The sequence below is a fragment of the Centroberyx affinis genome, unplaced genomic scaffold (assembly GCF_046629955.1).
Source record: "Centroberyx affinis isolate AG114_WGS23_722 - 3 ecotype Tasmania unplaced genomic scaffold, CSIRO-AGI_Caff_v1 ptg001015l_1, whole genome shotgun sequence".
NCBI classification, from domain to species: domain Eukaryota; kingdom Metazoa; phylum Chordata; class Actinopteri; order Beryciformes; family Berycidae; genus Centroberyx; species Centroberyx affinis.
The window spans coordinates 114,166-137,688 of record NW_027279576.1 but is presented as its reverse complement, the minus strand read 5'-3'; the positions used below and the strand labels follow the sequence as shown (position 1 = coordinate 137,688).

General features: G+C 43.4%; 1 protein-coding gene across 9 annotated transcripts; it reads right to left on the bottom strand.

Annotated features, from left to right (window-relative positions):
- LOC139646911 (ATP-dependent 6-phosphofructokinase, platelet type-like) lies at nucleotides 1-23,313 on the bottom strand. 9 transcript variants are annotated; one of them, XM_071522701.1, is made up of 23 exons: nucleotides 23,078-23,313; nucleotides 19,253-19,326; nucleotides 18,266-18,343; nucleotides 17,493-17,682; nucleotides 15,995-16,160; nucleotides 15,482-15,526; nucleotides 15,241-15,349; nucleotides 14,380-14,475; nucleotides 13,469-13,561; nucleotides 12,631-12,756; nucleotides 11,606-11,670; nucleotides 11,171-11,240; nucleotides 9,856-10,002; nucleotides 8,247-8,317; nucleotides 7,982-8,069; nucleotides 6,912-7,064; nucleotides 5,229-5,381; nucleotides 4,554-4,718; nucleotides 4,217-4,278; nucleotides 3,721-3,832; nucleotides 2,973-3,072; nucleotides 1,821-1,926; nucleotides 1-951 (listed from the first exon to the last, which is right to left on the bottom strand). In XM_071522701.1, exons 1-23 carry the CDS (start codon nucleotides 23,169-23,171, stop codon nucleotides 795-797), a joined length of 2,520 nt encoding a protein of 839 aa, XP_071378802.1. In that variant the 5' UTR covers nucleotides 23,172-23,313; the 3' UTR covers nucleotides 1-794. The 9 variants fall into 9 exon arrangements, with proteins under 9 accessions (XP_071378802.1, XP_071378797.1, XP_071378796.1 ...); XM_071522696.1 differs by lacking the exons at nucleotides 5,229-5,381; nucleotides 14,380-14,475 and adding an exon at nucleotides 14,894-14,989; XM_071522695.1 differs by lacking the exons at nucleotides 6,912-7,064; nucleotides 14,380-14,475 and adding an exon at nucleotides 14,894-14,989.
- Between the last annotated feature and the right edge of the window lie 210 nt (nucleotides 23,314-23,523).

Genomic DNA, 23,523 nt, shown 5'->3' with positions numbered 1-23,523 from the left:
TCTGATTTTTATTTTATGGGAAACAGTGTCTTACACATTTAAATTAATGGTGCAATACAATAGACGCCTACTTAGTACAGCAGTGCCTACAGTTCATAATATTATATCCATGTTTTCAAGCAAAAACAATGTGTTAAAATGTTAAAAAGTAAAATATGTTTTTTTCGATGTAAAGCACAGCAAGCAGTGCTCTTGACTTCATGACTCGACAGTAGTAGAGCTGTATTGCGTCAGTCTCACATAAATATGCTGAACCTCACTGGTTCCGGGCAGACTCACACACACACACACTGGCTCTACAGCAGATAACGGTGTGTGTTCTGTCTTCGCGTGGCTCTCGGGACTCGAGCCTGCTTCGGGGATCGGAGACAGAGAAAGTGCAAATTTAAACAACGGTGACGACGAATCCGACGAAGACACACAGATGAGAGGTTGTCATTAGCGCGGGGGAAGCTATGTCAGTGTGTGTATGTGTGTGTGTGTGTGTGTGTGTGTGTGTGTATCTGACATCAGGAGCACTGCAGAGGCTAGGTTACAGTCCTTAGTAGCTATACAGTACGTGAGTTTGTCGAGAATGCAACAAAAAAAAAGGGAAGGGTGACGTTTACTGTATCATACAAGGTACTGACGGAGACAGAATGAACACAGTACATGGCCAAACAGAGAGGTCTTTTCAAGCGGTTACTGGTGCTCTTTTACAATGCGGACCGACGCCTCGCGGGACCGGCGGCCGTACACGCGGGACCGGGCCGCGCGGGCCACCGTAGTTAGCCTTCGACGTGGGTTTTTTTTTTTCACATGGCCGCGGAGGCGTCCGACTCCTTGGGCCGGTTGCGGACGACGTGCTCCAGCTGCCCGGAGTCGGACACGTCGTAGCTGGTCTTGTACTTGGCCAGGATCTTCATCAGAGGACGCAGCTTCAGCCACCACTGCTCCTTGGGGATCCTGTGGCTGCGGACAGACGGGGGAGATTTCAGCAGGATGGCAAAAGGCTGCGTCCGCACTGCAGCTCAAACTGTCCTAATTCTGATTTTTTTTTTCTGGACACAGGGAAAAGCTGCATGGATTCGCTTTTTTTTTTTTATTCTTATTTGGACTACATGGATATGTCCTACAAAACTGGATCTAGGCATGCAACCTAAGTGACACAATAAAAGAAAGTGAAATAGCTGACTTGGTATTTTGATTTTGATTGGTATTTGAAGAGATGTAGATTCAATTCAGTCAAAACTCTAAGACTGATATTGTAACCAAAATGTGTTTGTAACAAAAATTGACGTCTTTTGTTATCATGACTCTGCGCACACGTGTCTTTCAGACATCATTGCCAGTTCATATTGACATTGGATATGGGTTACATCCAAGAATGGATAATAACCATCATCCAAAAAAATATGAGCGGCAATTTGGAATTGAGCATGAAGGCCTGCAGTGTGAATGTAGCCTAAGAGAGTATTGAAAGGTTAAAATGATGCAGGACTATGGTGGAAATCAGGTTTTGGTGACAATAATTGATATAGATTTGCGTTTGAGATGCACACTTGTACGCCCATTTCAACCTATGAATCTGTCTGAGGCTGAGGATGCTGTATCATTATCTCTTATTTATCTTATTGATTTGCTGTATCATCTTCAATATGACTTAATTTTTCATTGAAATTATCCATTTTTGTATTTTGAGTACTCACAATTTGGCTTATTGCAACGACCCGATTTCCCTACGGAGATCATTAAAGTTCCATCTAATCAAACTGCATACAATGTTTGGATACTGTAAGCAGCCATAAGCCTATGAGACAATCTGGTTAAGTGATACGCACACAAAGTCAGTCTCCTCCTTGAGCTGTACCACGGGCTGGAAGACCAGAGCCCTGCGGCGCATCCCCAGCAGGCAGCAGGAGTCCTCGGTGTTAGCAAACACTCGGCCTGCGGGAGACACCACAGCAGTCAGGGGTGGAAACAAGGGAACATGCTGTAGCTGTCGCTCTCTCTCTCTCTGCTGACAAGCATGCAGTAGCTTGGCCTAGACATTTACTAGTGGTTTATGAAGTGATGATTGGTCTTTCATCTTCTAGCTTCTAGTTATGGTCTGTAGAGATCTAAGGGAGCACTAGAATGGGGTGGTGCACCTGTTATGGATAGAAATCTATACTAAGAAGTAATTGAAGCAACATGAAGAGCCATAGATACACAAGGAAAATGTGGGGCAAAGCAGGAAAAACACACTAGCGGGGTTGTCAGCTCATGCTCGTTGATTCTCATCCAAAACGCATCATTTTAGATAATTGGTGAACCAAAAATAGTGTAAAACAGTAGGAATTTTTTTACTTTGTATGACTATCAGGTATAGTAACAACGCTTGCCAGTTAGCTGTACCCCACAAGTGTCTAGACAGGCTGTGTGCATCTATAGGATATGGCAGGAGAGTGGAAATGGCAGAGAGGGAGATGGAGCTGAATATAAAGATGTAGATGGTCATGGAGCCAGCATGAAAAAAAAAAACATGAAAGATTTACCTTCATCTTATGTCATCCATGAGTACGGCAAATAGACATACAAAAAACAAAGAGGAATTTCAACTTTGACCTTAGCCTTTAGGCAGATTGAGTGTAGTGTGGGTTCAGGATATATGAGACTACAACTGTGATCCAACATTGCTTGCAATTGTTAAATGTGTCAAGTGTTCATTAAAGTCGGTCAGTAATTAAGCAAAAAAAATAAATGAAGTTTAAGTACATTAAAGTAGATTTCAAGGTGCTTTGTTACATTGATGGAGGTTTGCAGCAGAATGTAAATTATCGGTAATTAATTTGAATTTGAGAGGAGAAAAAATAACATCAAAGTGCCAGACTGAGTGACTCCATGACAGATCTGGGTAAAGGTCTGCGTCACAACCACCACACCTCTGAGGGGAGCGGGAGGATCTACTACCACGGCTCGTTTCGACCTGTGCTACCGTACTGTCACCGTACCTTGCCTGAACGTCTCCACCAGCTTCTTGGAGACCCACTGCATCGCCTTGGCGGAGATCTTGGTCCCAAAGTTACGGTCAAACGGAGACGGAGCTCCTCCCTTTCAGAAAGAACCGAGAGGCATCACTCTGTCGCTTTTCCGACGCAATCCGACGTGAATGCGTTGCTTGTTTTGCACATCCTGCATATATGCTGTAAATAAACTATTTCCCGCACCTTCCTTTTCTCATTTTTATCTCGTTTGTTACATTTGAATTTCTTTCGTTTTCATTCACACATACATATTTTTCATTCATTTGGCTTTGTCTCAGTATGTTCTACTGCTGTTATTTTACACACATATACATACTTTTCATTTATAATTTTTTTCTTAATATGTTCTAGTATTGAAACGTTGATTGTGTTATGTTTAAAACCCTCTTTTTTTTTCTATCCATATCCATATTTTCTTTGCTTTATCCTATCACTTCTGCTATGGGGATCATTAAAATTTCATCTAATCTAATTTAATCTTTCATTTCTTTAATCTCTAATTTAATCTGATCTAATCTCAAAACACACTAGGCCAAAGCACAATACAGCCCATCCATCTATGTATTTTCTAAAAATGCCATTAATTCAACAACACAAATATAGATAAATTGTGTATATCTTTCATTAGAGGAAGCATTAACACTGACATTGCTACAGTAGGATTTCCAGCAGCAGCCAGTCTGTGGTAAATGGGAACCAGTGCGGCCATGCCTACCTGTTGCATGTGTCCCAGTACATTCTTCCTGCAGTCAAACACTCCCTTCCCTTCTTCAGAGTACAGCTGGTAGATGAAGTCTGTTGTGTAGTTCTCATTACTGTTCTCATTCCTATGCACACACACACACACACACACACACAGTAAAACAGAACAGTTAGGCTTTGGAGTGTAGAATTACCTATTATTCCTCTGTGCTGCTGGAGGCGTCTCTGTTGCTGTTTTGTCAGCTTTGCCCCACATTGGGTTCTTGGGTTCATGTTATATTGACACCAAAATGACAGCAGGACTGCAAAGGTTCAGGTTTTAAACTCATGACATCAGCAGTGGATGTGTTTACTGTACAAACTGGGTAAAATCTATTTACTGTACAAAGACTTAAACTGTGGACTAGAAATACCGGATCTACCGACCTATCACTAGCACACCTTCAAAAAGTTGCAGTAGAGAACATCATCAGTTGTGTGTCTGATCTATACTGACATAGTTGGATTACCTGAGGACAAGTCCTCTTTGTATGCTGGTCTTCATCTTCTCTGTCAAATGTTCAACATTGGCCTGTGGGAATTAATAGTAAAAATTAATAATGCTGACCAGCAGATGGCATCGTGGAGGCATTTCTGTGTTAACATTGTCTCAGAATCAAGTCCAAATGCCCTCTAGTGGACAAAGTGAGAGATGATATGATTCTCTATTAATTTGAGGGAGACATAAAGAAGGAATAATGTGTAAACCAAGAGTAGACATAAAAACAACAGAGCTATAGGCAATCATGTGTAGCATATTCCTTTAATGTAAGAGTTCAGGTGTGTGTGTGAAAGAGGGCGTGTCACCTGCAGGTCTCTGATGTCAAATGGCTCTTCATAGATGTAGGCAGCGTCGGCTCCGGCGGCCAGGCCTCCAACACTGGCCAGGTAGCCACAGTAGCCCCCCATGGTCTCAATGATGAACACACGCCTCTTGGTCCCACTGGCCGACTGCTTGATGCGGTCACAAGTCTGACACATACATGCACACATGCTCTTAATGTCAGTACACATTCATTGATTACTACAAGCTAAGCATTAAAAAGCTCTGTCTACATCTCTGAGCTACTTTGAGCTACGTTTTACTATATAAGTGTGTACAGAACTCAAGCAATGTTTGTGTTAGAAGTGTGACGAGTTCTAATAAGTCAGGAACTGTTAGAGTAATACATTCCACCACAGAAAAACGACAGCGTAACACTTGTGCGTCAACTTTCAAAGCCAGCATGCTCATTCCCAAAACTGCACAAAAGAGTCAGCTTGCTACATTTAAAACAACTCAGGCAGATTCAGGCTAAAATGTTACTTTCAACAGATAAGACTGGAGTCCTGCATAAGGATGAGAGAGCACATCAACTGGTAAACTTTACACATCATTCACAGTTCAAACAGTGTTTACTGAAATTATGTTTAAAGTACAAAACTAACAATTTAAGCTTATATGACTGAGGCAGAATTCAGCGGCCGGTTGGACTGCCTTACCTCCACGATGGCATTGAGGGCCGTGTCTGCCCCGATACTAAGATCGGTGCCCGGCACATTGTTACTTATGGTGGCAGGCAGCATACACATCGGGATGCAAAACTCCTCATAGGTAGCCCGAGCCTCATACAGCTGCAGCAGACACTCAAACGCCTGAAGCGGCAGTATACACAAAACGCATTAGAGCCGCTTGGGGGCCAGCCGCCGAGAAAGACGTGAATCTCTCTCGGGTTGCTAGAGCGTGACCTGCCATTCCGGCTCTTTCCGTGTGATAGCGGCTATGGCTTCCCTTTGGCAGGGTGGAGAGGGGAGGAGGAGGGAAAGGACCGGAGGAATGGAGAAGAAAGTGAAGAGTGGGTGGAGGCAGACTGAAAGAAGGAAGAGTGGGCAGAGAAGAGCCAGAGAAGGTGGGAGAAAAGGAAACATAGAAAGAACAAGGAACGAACAAGGAAAGAAAGACAGGCGGGAAAAAGACAGGGAAGGAGATAAGGAAGGAATGAAAGAAAGAAGGAAGAGAGGGGACAGAAAATAGCTGGGCAGGCAGAGGGCTATCTGTCTGTCTGTGTGTGTCAGCAGCTCTATGCAGTGACACTGCAGTAGGGTAAACAGTGAGGAGCAATCAGAAACCGTGCGACGGCCATATTTGCTGAGGAAGGTTATACACAGGCAGGACAAGCACCGGTCAAGTCTGCACACACAGGAGGATGATGGGGGAACTGAGATGAAGATGGTGGCCAAGCCAAGACTCAGGCTCATCATTTGTTTACATATTTACATGTAAAATCTCAGTACTTGTTTATGCTCTCTGAAACAGAGGGTGCAGTTGCTGTCTAAAAGTATAAACACCAAGAAACTGGCCAAGTTCATTAGAGGTATCTGGAAGCTTGCGACAAAACAGATAATAAAATATATTCTTGACTGGCATAAAGAACATACAATTTCACAGTACCACATGTGACCACGTGATATCATGGAGTGAAGTTTATTTTACTATCTACTTTTTGTAGAGGAGATACTCACCATAAGAAGTACCTCTTACACTATAGGCTATTAGTTTGTGCTGTTAGTGTGAGCTACTAAGGTGTTAAACCCGCTAGCTGTTGACCACTCATCTTGATGTGAATGAAGTGGGTGGACACACACACACAAACACACAGTCAGGGAGAAGGGCAGGCGGAGCAAACATGGCGGCCACGACACATGGGTACGTCACAGCATGCCTCCATGTTGTCACTCACTTACCTGACGGGGGAAGGGAGGGACGCTACTGTGCAAGCTCGGCTTTACCTTTACCAGCCACGCCTCGCAGTCCAGACACTTCGGACTCGCTGTGTCTGCCTGCCTACGTTTTCAATGGAGGTATTTTTCAGGATGTGGCAAACAGGAGCCATGTTATGAGCCAATGGTGCACTAGTATTCTAGGATCATTGCAAAAAGCGTTATCTTGACCCTGAAACCAATATATGTTAATTGGGTTTCAATGTCTCAATGGCTGATGCTGGTAAATATCACGCCGAGTGATTGGGCAACTGAATGAGCGATTTCTCCCTTCTTGCAACGCGATTGGCTGGCCACATTAGCATGAGCGTGTTTGAGGTGTGTGTCTGCGTGCAGTTGTGTGCTTTATATATGTCTGTCCGTGTGATGTTCCAACTTTTGCGGTTGCCAGCCCCCATCACTTACAGTAGTGATGGCGTTCAGAGCCGTGTCAGCGCCAATGCTGAGGTCTGAGCCCGGCACATTGTTGGAGACAGTGGCTGGGACCATGACCATGGGCACACAGAACTCGTCATATTTCCCGCGCGCCGTTAACAATTCCAGCAGTGACAGGTAGGCCTGCAGGGCAGAGCCAAGGGCTTTAGTGGTTGACAGGTTGGCAGGTCGGTTGGGTTGAGTGGTATAACTTGCCAAAGGGGGAAGGAGAGACATAAGAGGAGGGTGCCAAGGGAAGAGCCAGGTCTATCACATCGGACAGCAGCGTGAAACAGACAGGTACCACTCCACATACACTGAACATACGCTCTCACAATCGTCCACGCACACACACACATACACGCACGCATCCATACACATAACATGAAACCCATTTACTTGCATACATCATAGGAAAATTAAGCTGGTGAGCGTCTAAACAGTAGAGCGTGAAATGGCTGGAGAAAAGCAGGTTTTCTCTGTTTCTAACTAAGACCAAATCACTGCAGTCTTTATATTTAACTTCAGTGTTGGTTCATTTGTCATTTCGGTAGTTTAAATGCCTCAGCTTAAGGATGTGATGTATGTTTGCCCATACTAACAAGGCATTCAAAGCACTGAAAATCGACAGTGAACCAAATTATCTTCCATATGCAATTCATCTGCTCTTGTTTTTTTCCAGAGAAATGACTCTAAAGCATGATTATGTGTGGGACTATGCATGGAAGCATGTGGGGGTATGCTAACATCAAATGGGATAAGAAAGGATGGGCAACATCAGCATAATCAGCATAACAGTGTTTACTATAATCTACATATGAACATCTGACATTATAATTAGCAATGCTTCAACAAATCCGATGTTTTAATTCTAAGAGCTAACAACATATTCATCCTCCCCACATAACATTGGCAGCTATGAAGTATAGCATTAGAGTGACTGCCATGAATTTTCAACGCTCAAGAGCTGACAAGCTAATGGACAAAATCATAGATGAGAATGTAGCATCATTAAGCAAAATTAGCCTTACTAATAGGGACAAAAAAAGTTGTAAACGTACCTCAAATCCCCCAATAACTAACAGTGCATTTATGTTATGCTGTCGCATCTGCTCAGCAATTTTGTCAACGTGCTTTGCGGGAAGCGTTCTGAAGAAGGAAAACAGAAAGAAAACAAAAGTGTTATTTGTGAATAAACCTTACTTACTTATAGATATGAATAGTTTGAGTGCATGTAAAAAATATTGTAACGGTTATATTAACAACATTCATTCTAGTCTTTAATGCTGAACAGTCCCTATTGGAGAAAAAACTTGAGGATTTTACCGTTTGGTTCCCAGCAGAGATCCACCCTGGCCTGTCCATCCTCCGACATCGGCCCATTTAATCTCCTTGATCTGAGGGGAAGACAACAGCACATGTAAGAAGAGCTGCACTTTTCACCTCACACGTATTCAACCTTACTTTATTCAAGCATCCTGAATACATGCTGAATAGCTGCTTAACATCAACACATTTACAATGAAATGAATACAGGAGGATCTTGTTCCTCTAAAGCCTTTGGGAGCGGAGTACTTGGGAGAATGAAAAATATCTAAATTGCATACAAAAGCGTGTTCAGAATATAAAAAGATGTGTGCACATAGGAAGTTCTCTATGCATCTATGCCTGTTCGGTTGGTTCAGAAGACTAAAAATAGACGATGCTCTACTTGCTTACAAATGAATGAGGTTTATGCCTATTACATACATATAGGAACAGTCAATATTGCATCGTCTGTGTTATCTACAGCTCTGTGTTATCTGTCACGTCCTCCTGGAGTCAGAGGGATGAGAGACCGTGAGGAGGAGAGTTAAAGTGCTGGATACACTCTCTTATATAACAGAGGAACTCCACCAGTGGAAAGGAGAGAGAGGGAGGTGTGTAGCGTGAAAGTCCAAGGGCACTGAAGTATAAAAAATCCATTACTCCTGCTGGTCTAATCTTCTTAGGGTCAGTTGGCGCAGCCTGATTTCAGCTGCCCAGTGGGCTAGTGGCTGCTGGCACACAGAGGATGCTCAGCTAACCAGTGATGCTGCAGACCATTTGATTAAGATAAATGCTGAAATGTTTCATTAAGTGTATATACGGTATATATGCCATGGCCGGGCGGTTGTATTATTATATTTTCTTTGTTCTTTATTTGAGCCAATGCAGGACTAAGAGGATTTCAAAATATTCACTGGGAAAAGGGCAGCAGAGGATATAGGAGAGGCCTGTCAAACCAGTTTCACCTATCACTGAAAAGAAAGCTGGAAATGTGTCAGATTACAGTCTAAATACTCACACAATACAGGTTTACACCTTCAATTTACTCAGAGTTTCTCCTTTTACCTTTCTAATTCAAAACACAGACCCCTCCCATAGTTATATCAGGTGAGAATTGTCGCACCGACTGATTCATCAGTAATCCTCTTCCAAAGCTGTATTTTCCATCGCCTGCCAAAGGCGGGTTGTGAGCAATTGCTGCTGCCCTCTATTGGTTTATTGTGGTATCGCACCAACTTTGGCCAAGCGGGGCAGAGGAGGGAGCGTCAGTGAGGGAAATTGGTTTATAGTAATCTGGGCGGATTATCTCCTTGGTCTTCCTGACTCTTCTTCAGTCTAGGTGATTGTCTACTGTTGGACTCTCATCAGTGTAAGCCAATTCCTGCTCAGGTTTCTGATTAAAACATGATAGTGGTACACAAAAAATTGCAAGATACTTTCAATTTTTTCATGTAGAATTTTTTTTAGTATGCCTTAAATTTCTCTTTACAGTGATACCTTCCCAGGAAAAATTGTATCTTAAAGGTCATAAAGAGATTTTATTTGATCAGAGGGGAATGAGGATGGAAGGTGTGTACTGCATACATCATCCAAGAACAGCATCGTGATACAGCGCTGTAGTACCCACCTGTCCTTTGTAGAACCCCTCAAAGCCGTCATTGACAGCAAACATCTTGTGTCCCTCGGAGATGCCCACCCTGACGGCTGAGCGGACGGCAGCATTCATGCCCGCTGCGGGGGCGCCCACGTTCAGCACTGCCACGTTGAAGTTGCTCTGAGGGGGAAAACACACAGCAACAGGTTAACTGTGCTACACAAGCAAACCTTGCTCCACCCAGAGTGCTTAATCATTGCCTTGACAGCATAAGTAATGACACCAAATAAAACAGGGATATGTTGTAGATGTTTTGGGGGAAGGCAGACCAAGCTGTGGGTGTGAGAAGCAGGTTCACCCGCAGAGAGAGGCTCAATAGTTGGTTTCTGGTCTGCTCACGGACACATGCTGGGCCTGCAGTGGTCATTATCTCAGATGCAGTGAGAGCCAGGCCCTAAGGCTAGCTCCACAGCATGGAGCCCGCCATGCTGGCTCTACACTTCATCGGTCTTCAGTCAGTGCTACCTCCTCTGGAGACAGACAAGCAGGCTGAAAAGAGCTCCTGGCGGGGTTGAACGGTCATCCCTCAGTGGGGAGCCAGGTGTTCGCCGATATCACAGCGGGATAGACCACCTCTAGGCTACCTGAACCCAAAACGGTGACCAGTGACAACAACGATAGGTAGAGTTTCACAGCAACTGGAGGCGACAAACTCCAAACTGACTTCGGGTAACACAGCAGGCAGATAGAAACCGTTTATTATTGCCTAGTCATCACTCAGGAAATGACTGACACCGTCTCTGGCGGGTCCCAGTATGACCAGAGTACTAACATGCTTTAACGCACCTAGGCCCCAGAGAAATATACTCACATTACTCAATTTGCCTCATGGGCCAAACCGCTCATTTACAGGGATAATTTACTCAATAATTGAGTCTTGTCTTTTCAAGGATAGCTCTGAAAATAGCAGCAGCACAATGCGTTATCACTGTCTCCTACTGCCTGCAGCAGCTGAGTCACCCAAGCCATTATTTGCAGGCAGATCCTGGGGCCAAGAACAGTGGAATTAAAAATTAAACATCCCAGTGGGTTTTCTATTTTGGGAGCAATCTGGAGAAGCTAATGCGACTCTTTGCTAAGGACACACTGCACTCCAGATATGGTGGTGATTGCTATGTGTGAAATAAACAACTCCCGCTTGGCGTGCCTGTGTGTGTGTGTGTGTGTGTGTGTGTGTGTGTGTGTGTGTGTGTGTGTGCTGGGGATGAGCAAGAAACCAGTTAACAACACTGTCACTATCAGGTTCACAAGTCCCAGAGGAGTGTCAGCATGTCCTTAGGTGACTTACGCTTGGCAATTCGGATTCCGGTTTACGATGAGCCAGCAGTTTGTATGTCCTCAGGTTGTTTTCAAAACTCCTGCATTAACACATGGAAAATTCAATATGTTAAAAACAGGCAGGGCTAAATGGGCAAATTCCTGAAATTTTACAATATACAAAGTCAAAATTGAGGGCTGTATTTTGAATTTGAACTGCAGCACAGTAAAGTATTCTCTATATGATGGTGATTCATACCCAATTTGCTATTCATGTTGATTGTTGACTGTCTCGTGAATAAAAACAACTGACTGGTGGCGTCCTGAAATAGCACTCTGATCCACTTTGCATTTCTTACTACACCTGTCCACAGTAAGCAACATCAAACCAATTGCCATGTCTTGATCTTCAAGGAACTGATGGCTTCGGTGTATCGGATTGGTCGCAGCAGGCTGTCAATCATACCTGCCCCGAAGCTTCACCGCGTCCTCAAACTTCTTCTCGTCCATGGCCTTCTGGACCTCTTGAGTCTATGAAGGAGAGGGAGAACAGGGGAGTACTTCACTGTTTGAATTGCGACATTGTTTCATACACTGCATTACTACTTTATGTATAAAAACAGGGCCAAGTTCATTCTGTGATCTTTCAAGTGTCTCTATTATGAGCGCAACCAACACTGCATCTAGTGGTGAAATGCAGTAGGAACAAATGCCTTCAAGTGTAGAAACCAAAGAGAACAACACAACAGTAAACATGTCGTCCCCTGTGAATGATGGTGTCCTCCTCTGGGCCAATCAGTATCAAATATGTAACCTTGTTTTGACCTGTAATTGAAGCGCCCTCCCTGGAGTCAATCAATATCATTTTGAAAACATCAGAATGCAGTGGTGAGTGCGGCATTTCCCCAAGTCGTCTGAGATATTGCGCATGACACATAGACAAACGAACAAACAAACAATAAAGGGCTCCCTTTGGGCCAATCAGTGTCATTTTAAAAATACCACAACACAGTGGTGAGATGCATCACCCCCCCCCCCCCCCCCCCAAGTCAACATTCAATCAGCGGGGAACGGCGTGGAGACAAACATGAAAAGCTAGCACAACAACAAAGCTTCTTTGTGCGTTTGTATGGAGGCGGGCTGATATTACATCACCATCCTGCAGACGGGAATCGCCAACCCTGCCAAATGCTTTAGATAATCATTAACCAGAAACAACTGACGCACACAACAATACAGCTCTCTCTTGTGGACACGAGGGCCACTCCAGGCCCAATGGACTGTGCTGTTTGTCATCGTTACTTAAGCTCTTCCTCCCCATTTCCTCTGATTCTGCCCCTTCGAGTCTTGCAGAGTCATTTCCGAGTGTTTGTGTTTGCAGTTTCCCTTCAATTCTGCTTTCCTCCTTTTGTGTGCGTGCATGCATGTGTGTGTGTGTGTGTGTGTGCGTGTGGACGTCTTGGCCTGTTTCCAGCCCAGTCCAGTACCTACCATCTGTACACACTCCATCAGAGGCAGACGCACCGATTGGTTACCGCTCAGAGAGACCACACAGGCTGGCGTGTTGGCTGTGGTCTCCAGAAGGGCGAGGACGGCCTCCACACCCATACGACTGGCCTGCACACACACACACACACACACACAGATTATATTGCATCATCATCATTATCAACACCTCATTTGTTTCTTCTGTACACAGGCAAAGTCTTTTCTTCTAACGCATTCCTGCCCCGCTCCTATGATCTTGTCCTAAATTCTACTTTGTTATTGGACCCTAAATTCCACTTCATCACTGGGCCATAAATTCTGCTTTCTCATTGGACAGTAAATTCTCCTCTGCGTCAGTCTTTCTCTCCGCTTCAGTTTTAGTGGATTGCGGTATAACTGGAGAGATTTTCCCCTCGGTGTCTGTGATGGAGCGCTTCATGGCGGCGTGTGCTGAGGAATAAATCTGTTAATGTGCTTAACCTAAAACCAGTGGCCATTTCTCCTCAGACCTACAGGGTACATGGCATATACGGGATTACACAGGGAGCGCTCTGGACTTATGCTACCAAATGAAGTCAAATTGTTGCAATAGGGAGTTCACTGCATTGATCTACATTAGGTTAAATATGTATCAATATGTATGTACTTTTATGTATAAAGTTCACACACTAAATTGTAGGCAAAAACTGATCATACAATGTCTTGGTGATGTGTGAAATGTCTGCCTCTTTTGAGTTTTTTTTAAAATTTGTGATCAACTCTATAATAATCATATATAACTGCACAATACTCAGGATACCAAGCACATTAAGTCTGTTTGCTATTAAATTAGTGCACCTACCAGGATGCGGTCAAAAGCAGATGGGGTCCCTCCTCTCTGGACGTGACCCAGGATTGTCACTCGAGTGTCGAAACCCAAGCATTTGACAACAAGCTAGGAGGATGAAAAGTTCAGATCTTAGCAATGTTAAGCTATGAGGAGCAATATGGTAATGGGAAATACTACTGTACATGAAATAATGAAATGATACTAATGAATCTAATGCATTTTATGTACATTACTGAATGTAGAATTATGTCTGCAGTGATAGTACACTAAGAAGTAACATGACGATGCAAATACAAACATGTGCACACACACTTAATACACCCAACAACACAAACACAGAAACACAAACACAGTAGAGAAGCTGAAGAGAAAGGGAATCAGCAAAGCACATGCAAACCATTCTTATTTTTCGGTCATGTTAGTGGGGTTGCTTTAAGCTTGTACTGAGCACAGCAACACATTAGATCCAAAAGCTGGTAAATGCTACATTAAGTGGAGATATCCAGGCACAAGGCAAACAAAATGCTTTACATGTTTGCCGTGAAGTTAACATCAGGATCATAATCAGTAGTGTGGGGTCATGGTGGATATCTACACTGTGATAAATATTTAGAAATATTTACTGTGAGAAAGTTACAGATAAATAACACTAGATGTCTATGTGTCAGGTTTAGTTAAGGTGTGACAGAGAATCAAACCAGAGGGGACAACATCTAGTCAGGGTCTTGCAGCTTTAGTAGTGTAGGTGAAAGCTGCCTTACCAAACCAGCCAGTGTGTCTGAGAGAGCATTCCAGAAGGCACAGCGACAGAGTCAAAGCCACACCAGGGCAGCAGTACAGTAGTAGAGGTCATACAGGAGGCAGTCGGAGCTGGACTTTTAACAGTGGAACCCGCCACACTTCACAAAAAGCGCTGTACTTACATTCTTAACATAGTCAGTGGTTATGGGCTTGTTGTTATGATCAATCGCCCCCTCGGCTACAATTATGATATTCAGCCTTTTCATCCCTGCTCGGTTCTACGTGGGGGAGGGGTTGGTGGAGAGACGACATGACAGAAAAATTGAGACAACGGCTTTGACATGGGCTTTCAGAAGCACGGGGGCCAGACCATGATTAGCAGCCCGGGAGCGGGGAGACGGTCCTTTCATAATAAAGCCTGAATGTCATTGACAGCTCATGTTTGCGCGCTGTAATCAGCAATATCCTGACTACCTTATTACTTATCATCGCTGCCTTATCGTGAGCTGAGCAGATCCATATGGCGTGACTACCTTATCTGAAGCAAGGTTTGTTACTTTCTCTCATAGACGTCCTGTTGATTATATTGGTGCCAATAATTATGACATATTTACATGCTGTTTGGGCTCAGTGGACTGATTTCAACAGTCGGGCCTCCGTGCTTCTGGCTTCCCCTTTCTGCACTCATGTACTCACATCCTTGACTATACTAGAGGTTATAGGCTTCCCATGTCTGTCAATGGCTCCCTCAGCGACTATGATTATATTCAGCCTTGTGCCCCTGGAGCGGGTCTGGACCACAGAACAAGAAGCATGTTTCCAAAGCAGAAAGCATCACAGTACACTAAAACAGTCTTCTTCGCGCAACCTTCATCCTTCGCGCAAATCTTCTCTGATAAAAAAAATGCTTGGGTTTAGTTCATTCTGCTTGTCCGGATTCATTGTCAATACATGAAGAGAAACATTATACAGCATTTGAGACTGGCGCAGTATAGAGTTCATTGGGTTTATTGTAGGGGAGCAAAAAAAAAAGATCACGTTACCGCAGACAGTTTCTGACACATCTTATCCTCCCAGCCGTCCTCGGGGGGCATTTCAGGGATCAGCACCCAGTCTGCCCCGCAGGCCAGAGCACTCACCAAGGCCAGGTAGCTGCACACACACACACACACACATATACACAGAACACCATGTATATAAACAGGGGTGATACTGGTGTCTGTTTATACCATCCGAATCATATGTTTGTGAATCGGCTATAAAGTTTATCAAGTGCGCTCTTACCCACAGTGTCTGCCCATGACCTCTAACACAAATGTTCTCTGGTGACTGAAAGAGAAGAACAGAAAATATGACAGCACTTCTTGAGCTACTCAAGAAGAGACATTTGAAAGATAACGCTGAATGGAGCTGAAATTAGCCTCGACATAGTGATATGGCCAGTGTACCATTTCAATTTCAAATGTATTCTGTTACATCAACATCATTACAATATCACTTCTTTGTACATCTTCCTTTGCCTTCAAGTCGGAATTCCAAGCAGGATTTCTCAATTTGCGAATTTTCTTTGATGCAGATATCTGAAGTCACATCAACATGGTGACATACTGTATAACACTACACAGTATTACTTTTAACATGTTTATAATCCTCAAGAGTCATTTAAGTTTGATGACTTTCAGCATTGTAACACACGGATGTTGTAATTACAATGCAGCATTATTCAACCTTTACATGGTACTTTAGGATGTACCAATTTCAACAACATGGCCGTTTTCCCACCCTCCTCTTCCTCACCTCTGTGCAGTTGTCATGATTGCGTCCACCACCTCGATGATTCTGTGCAGGGCCGAATCGGTGCCGATTGTCATGTCAGTTCCGCAGAAGTCGTTGTCGATGGAGCCCACCATGCCGACAATGTGAAGGGCTGAGTATCTCTGAGCGGCATCGGCATCGATCAAATCTGAGAGGATCAGGAATTCAGGGATCAAACGGTGTCTTCTATTTCTTTATCGATCCAACTCAGCCACTTTAGTCCCACTATAAGATCTCTTTGTGAAGACAGACCTCGCCTTGTAAAAACGTCTTGGTTTCCAGGAGCATGTTGTCAACCATAATATTTGCCATGAAGTTCAGTGCTATTCGGCGTGGTCACAAGATGAGCAGCATGGCTTTGACAACTGGAAACTGCTAGGTCAGGGACAATCCAAAATAGTCCTTTGTATTGTGATAAACATCATGTTGACAGCAGAGGTTTTGATTTACAATACAAATCCCACCAGATTACATCCTTGTATTTTGAATGATTGTTTTATGTTCTGTTTCTGCCCGATCTGAGTGGATTATCTCCACTGTGCAGCTTTTCAGGTGTAAAGTCTTTTCCTCAGGTCACTTTTAGGTGTGAATGTTTAATCTGAACATTTCAAATATGTTGATGTACCTAGTATCATAAGGGTGTTTCATAAGGGTCCACATCCCCTGTGCATGCCTAAAGTTGCATTTACACCATTCAATTTTTAAACTGCGAGTGCCTTTTTTATATTAATGTTAATGGGGAGCAGCTGCAAGGCTGTCAGAAAGCAGCCGGTTTTGAAGAAGCACTCCACCTGGCTTCTTTTTAGGTAGAATGCAGCACTTTCTTAAATTAATAACAGTTTAACTTCTTAGAGGATTACATATGACATAGGGCTGGGCGATATGGACCAAAAATCATATCTCTGCATTTTTAGGCTGAATGGCGATACACGATATATATCTCGGTATTTTCTGTGAAGTGGGCTAAATATTCAGTTGTAAGTCAAAGCCACATGTGAGATGTCACAAGCACTTTTATTAAAACAAGACTGTGATCAAAATACAATGCAAAGACAGGGTTTCCTTCCCTATTTTAGAACAGTCTGGTAAGTTCAGAAAATTACATCACTTTACTGTAATGCAGCCTTTAAAACCAGGAAAAGACAACACTTATGCCATATCACGATATTACGATATCCGAAATCTAAGACGATATCTAGTCTCATATCACGATATCGATATAATATTGATATATTGCCCAGCCCTAATATGACATGGATCAATCTGGATTCAAATGGAGAAAGTAGAGACAGAAAAGCTGGTAGAAAGTTGTCTCTGATCATCAAGAGTTAGTATGGGAGCATATTGGCTGTGTGGAAGTTTCTGGTGAGTGTCTGAGAGTTGTACCTACAAACAGTACTGTAGTGGCAGCTACTGCTTTGAGGAGAATAGTGTCAGGGTGAAGAGGAAAGGAGGCTAACTTCCAGTGCTTTCTCCATACCTTGCTGCACCAGCTCCCCCAGCAGTCCGCTCCATTCCTCCCTGAAGAGGTTGGCTCCAGTCAGGCTGCCGTCTCCGCCGATCACACACAGGTTGGTGATGCCGCGCTGCACCAGGTTGTGGGCCGCCTTCAGGCGCCCCTCATGGGAGCGGAACTCTTTGCAGCGGGCGCTGCCGATGACAGTGCCGCCCTAATGACGACGAGGCAAGCGTGCAAAAGGAAAGACAGGATGAAAAGTTGCACTGCTGGACTCGTTATTTTTGTACATCTTACAGGAGATCAGGTGAGCCAAATTAGTATCTTCATTTCAGTTATTCACTTATAAAATGTTAAATGTTTTCTCTTTTCATTACATTTTAGCCATTTAGATGATATTCTTGTTCAGAGCAATAGACAATGAGTAAGCAGTTAGGGGTTCAGTATCTTGCTAAAGGACACTTTGACAAGATTAAAGGCTGCTGATGGACACACATTGGCTGTTATGGGGACGTTAGGGGATAGTCTCTCTAACCACAAGGCCAACCTAATCTTATTATATTCTATTTCACTTTCATGTCTCTCTTTTACATTCTGCTCTCTGTTATAATGGCTTTGTAGGCTGTAGTTTCAGTTATTGTAAAGTAAAACGTTTGAAAGTATCTGTATTTGTAGGTATTTTTGTGAAATCATTTCACCCCCGAATAGAAAAGCAATGGAGGCACCAAGAAAGTGCAACTGTTTCAAGCCCCATATTAGACTAATTGTGTGGTGTGCTTCCCATGATCATTACTCACCACTTGCAGCATGCTGGAGACACTTTCCCATGAGGCTTCCTTTATGTTGTCCCCACCATCCACCATGCCCTGATATCCCTGGAAAGAAAACAATAAGCTTCTTACATACTAAATACAAGCTTTCCAAACAAAACAAATACACCAAACAGTGAATTGAAAAACCGCATCAGTGGGTCATCATTGTCGAGAATTAAACACATAGCCTAACACAAATAACTGCTAAACCACAATACACTGCAAACCTGTCATTGTGAAACTTAAGGTTGTATCTTTGTCCATCAGCTCATGGTGCTGAAGCACGCAAAAGCACAGCCAGAGTGCTGTGGTACCTGAGTGGGAGGGGAGCTGCATGCGAGGCGTCTGCTAAAGCCTCAAGCCAGTTATGTAACAGCACACTGCATGAGGACCACCATGTACAGATGTGCAGGGATCACAGAATGAGCAAGCATAATACGCCCCCCCCCCCCCCCCCCCCAAAGCTCTGCTAACATCTGCTGTGTGAGAATAAATAGCACAGACTAGTGCTCCTTAGGTACAGACTGAGGCATGCTGTTTTTGTAAGTCTGTATGCAGCAAAAGTGCACATCCCTCCGTGAAATATAACCGTTAATTTAAGACTTGTCACCGCGGCAGACATCTTCAACATTCTATTACGAAGCTTGGAACTGTTACTTGTTAAAAAGGATATAGAATTGTTAGTTTGCTCTCCAATAAGAAATTTAATTTTCTCTATCTCTACCTTTCACAAATAAAGAAATGTGGGAAATGAGATGTTCACAGTTAAACGCTTTACCTAACAGAATGTTATGCATGAAAAATGTCTTAAAACATCTTTAAAAATGGCGTGTTGCAGATAATCTTTCTCTACTCTAGGCCCACTGTAGGATTTCATGAAACTAAGAACTGTGACAGGAAAGCCTAAATAATAATGCAGTAAGCCAAATGGCAGGAGTGGACAAAGCACTGGCGCTTTGTAGTGAGACTCACCTCACGAATGAAGTAAACCTTTGCTCCCACATATATTCCCATTCGAACCACGGCACGAACAGCAGCATTCATCCCTAATCAAAAGAAAACACGTAAGAAAAGCTGAATATTAGAAAGTAAAATAAGCTTGGTCCAATACTGCATATTTTTAATAAAAACAACAATGTGTTGGGCAAGGTTAATAGTTGTAAGAGTTGAATGGGGAGATCACATGGGATTCCACTGCAGCAAATCAATGTAAAATCTTGATTTGCATGGCTGTGCCACACTTTAACTTGCATGAATCTTGATTTTGTCACAAAGCTGCTTCAGCTCTACAACTTGAATTTCCTCTCTAAGTGTGTATGTGTGCTAGTGGGTGTTAGAGTGTGTGCACGCGCACACAGGAATTATCTGTGTTTACAGTGTGTATCTGTGGCTTTGGCCAATTTTTCTCTCCTCCACAGCGAGACTGGACTGCCATGTTTGGTCAAAATGTTTCTCAGCTCCTCCTCCTGGCTCTATCAGTTACTCAGTGGCTCTTCAAGTGAACTCAGTAACCAATAAGATGTTGTTCTGTGCCTTGAATGTCAATACCAGGATAGCCTAACTCTGACAGTGGGATTAATGGATAATGCTTTACCCACGGCAGGCAGGGTGGAACTTGGCCGACTAGAGGAGGTATAAACAACAGGACAAAGGATTTAGTTTCCTTGCTCTCTCCAAATTGGCAAACACTACAACCCTAATGGTAGGCGAGCTTTAGAAGTGCAGTTACTAAGCAACAGAAAGCTAGATATCTGTTGGCCATTAGGATGGTGGGAAAGAAAGCGACAAAAGAAAAGGAGAAAATGAAAAGACTGTGTAAAAAACTGCCTAAATAAACTCTACTGAGAAGTGAGAACCGCTCAAAAATGAGTCTACAAGTCTGTTCTTTCATACATAGAAAGCCATGAAACCAGCAGTCCCTCCATGGCCATCTGAAGAGGATCAGCTACGTTCTCATCGCTGTCCAGGCTGACAGCCCATGACACATTCTCTGGTTACGTAACAATGTTCAGATGAATGGCCTAGTTTTAATTACATTCAGAGAAGACAGAGGGGAGGAGAGAAAGACAGGATGAAAGAGAGAGAGCAAGAATGTGAGACCATCCAGGACCTGTATCTATAAATTTTTTTTATATTACTAGGCTTACAAATCTTAGTCGTAGGAGGCAGTAAGTAAGTTTGGCCTTCTCATTATGCATGACTGACGCTTACTTGCCTAGCGCCCCTCATGCAGAGTGAGAAAAAGGACTAAGCCAAGGCTGCACAATGCTTTCTGACACTGAGGTTCAGCTCTTGTCACGCATGCCACAGCTTCACTAGCTAGTTTGTTTTGGGGCCAACTAAATGCTTTTCTCTGACTCTGTGTGTGTGTGTGTGTGTGTGGGTAGTAGTAGTAGTTGTGGGGGCCCAGCAGCAGGTAGATAACACTGAACTCTCATTCTAAAGCCACCCATAAAAGATCAACTCATTTCTTATGACCTGAGGACAGTAAATAACTTGACTGGTGGTTATCATGCAGGAAACTGCAGTGCCTCTCAAGATCTTGTTTAAAGCTGGGGAAGGGGCATTGCATGTATAGTTGAAGGTGCAGTGTGCTGTTTGAATAGTGTAGTTGTTTATAGCAGTGGTTCTCAACGTGGGGTCCGGGGACCCCCAGGGGTCCTTGAGGGGGTTCCAGGGGGTCCCCAGCAAAAAGGGGAATAATTTATTTTCACTATAATTCCATCCATAAGTAACACAATGACAGAATGTATGACTATTTTGGTCATGGGTTTCATACACTTTCTGTAATAAAACATCTAAAAGCAAAAATCTTATCAGATGGGGGACCCTGGGACAAAATCTTATCAAATGGGGGTCCATGGTCTAATTTGTGTCAGTTTAGGGGTCCTTGACGTGAAAAAGTTTGAGAACCACTGGTTTATAGGCTCCAATACAGTAGAATGATGTTAGTGAAAATGAATGCCTGCCAAAGTCATAACCCTCCTCAATGAAGCTGAGAGCACTAAATAGACTAATAGGCTATATGTTTTGAGTAGGCTTAGACTAATACATCAGGCTGATATTGGCTTTTTATTAAAAGCCAGATCGATAAGTCAGTGTCATGATGATGGATTTGATGAAGCTTGTATGATTACATAATTACTGTATAATTGATCAATAGTACATTGGTTGTCTATGGGAAGCCTTTAACAGGAATTAATTCTAAAGCAACATTTTGATTACATTCCATATGATACGCGTATGCTTGAATATGTTATTTTACTATTATTGTTATCATTATTAATATTATTATTAGTAGTAGTAGTAGTATCATTATTGTTATCATTATAGCCTTGTGATGGCGAGGCGACCTGTCCTGAGTGTTTTCCTGCCTTGCACCCAATGCATGCTGGGATAGGCTCTAGTCCCCCCATGACCCTGAATAGGAGTAAGTGGGTATGGAAATTGAATGAATGAATGCTAATTATTATTATTGGTTTCAATGCAAATGTTGTTTCAAGGGCGTCACCACCCTGACAATAATAAAACTCGGATGGAAACAGTGAATCCTTGGAATTTGTTGAACTTTTTTGACATGAAAATGGTCATACTGGCACAAAATATCAGCTATTGGCAGCTTCAGTCCAAGAAATATTGTTTTCGGCCAGAAATCCATATTAGTCCTACCCGATTTTGAGTGCTTTGCAATGTCATGTGAGACAAAAGGCAACAGGGATGATGTGTCTGTGGTCCAATGTACTATCCTGGATTTCAGCAACAGAAATTGACTTGAGCTGTATTCTGTACATAACAGATTTGTTTCTCATTCATTATCAGACCATATGAGATTACCTAATGCTAGACATCCCACTGTGTGCATAACGTTTGGTTTAGTGATATAAAGGGAAAGGGCCAGTGAGCATGTGACTAGGGTTTCCTCTCTGACGCAAGCTTGACTGGGAGAGATGAGGCGGAGATGACTGAATGTATGCAGTTCATCACGTACACAGGATGCTGGGCATCCCCTAAGCTTGCAGCACTGTCCCATACTGTGACTGATAACCTCAACTATGGAGCACAGATATAGTCTTGTCTCTCACCGAGAATTAAAATGTTAAGAATGATATCGTAATTTTTCAATCAACTTGCCAAGATTTTGACAGCAACTTCCTGGTTGGGCAGTCGCATCCCGATTAGCTGCATGCCATTTATTTTACTTTAATGAATACTGTTTGGCAAATGTAACACTATTAGGCCTACACGGCGACCAGCACCACGGGCCACCCGCAATGCAGTGGCACGATTTAAGGCTTCAATATGCCCACACTTGCACGACTCAATGAGACAATGTATCATCACGCCGGAGGCTATGTTAATTACGTGGTCACGTAAAATCATCAGCAGCCACTGATAACACATTTTGGCAGTGAATGTCATAGCTTAAAGCAAAACACAACGCGGTTTGTCCTTGGCAGCCCATTAAATTGCTGTCAATGTGAATGGTGAAAAAATGCTGCCAAATGAATGACAGCGGTTGATGTTGTTAGCCGGCTAGCTAGATAGGTAACGTTAGCATGCTAACCGGCGGGATCCCTGGATGGATGCTAGGTACTTGTGCTTTTTTCACCGACTGTTAATCATTTACTAACTGCGTAATGATGTGGATACATGGTGATGAAAATAAATGCCTCGCCGCTTGGCTGCAATATCGCAACTTCTGCACCAAATAGTTGAGGACGTGTTCTCGCCCTCTACGGGCCTATCCACACCAATACAATGTCACTGAGTACATTTCTGTCAACTGTCACCCGGTACCTTGAGCATCCCCGCCGCTCGTCAGCACTGCGATGGCTTTCCCCGCTCCCGACAGGTTCTCAAAGAAAATCTTCTTGCTGTCTGGCTGCGCCATTTTCACAGCGTTTCACTGTATATTCCTATCCAATTCGATAAAATATTACAGTAGGCCCGCAACAGTGTGAAATTGTGCTAAAATGATGAAGGGCAACTATCGTCAGCCCCTCCAGTCGGTGCCCGCTATCCTCTCCTTCTCCCTGTTCCGTATCTACTCAGCGATTTGCATAGAGTGACAGTGGGCCGAAAGATTGGCGTTGCTATTGGCCAATGAGCTCTTGGTTCACGTAGCCTTCCTTGGTGTTTCCACCAATGGGAAGCATTGTGGGTGGATACGTGGGAGGGAGTAATCGTCATCAGACGCAGCAGGGATCATTCAAATTCTCTGACTAGGGATGCTGTGGAGTGTA

Bases quoted from the DNA above. Each gene is read 5' to 3' on its own strand.
- LOC139646911 (XM_071522701.1), bottom strand. From the start codon at position 23,171: ATGGCGCAGCCAGACAGCAAGAAGATTTTCTTTGAGAACCTGTCGGGA. The intron at 4,279-4,553 runs GTGACACGCCCT...TAATTCCCACAG, and splicing joins TTGACATCAGAGACCTGCAG to GCCAATGTTGAACATTTGAC. The intron at 952-1,820 runs GTGCGTATCACT...GTCTGTCCGCAG, and splicing joins AAGGAGGAGACTGACTTTGT to CCACAGGATCCCCAAGGAGC.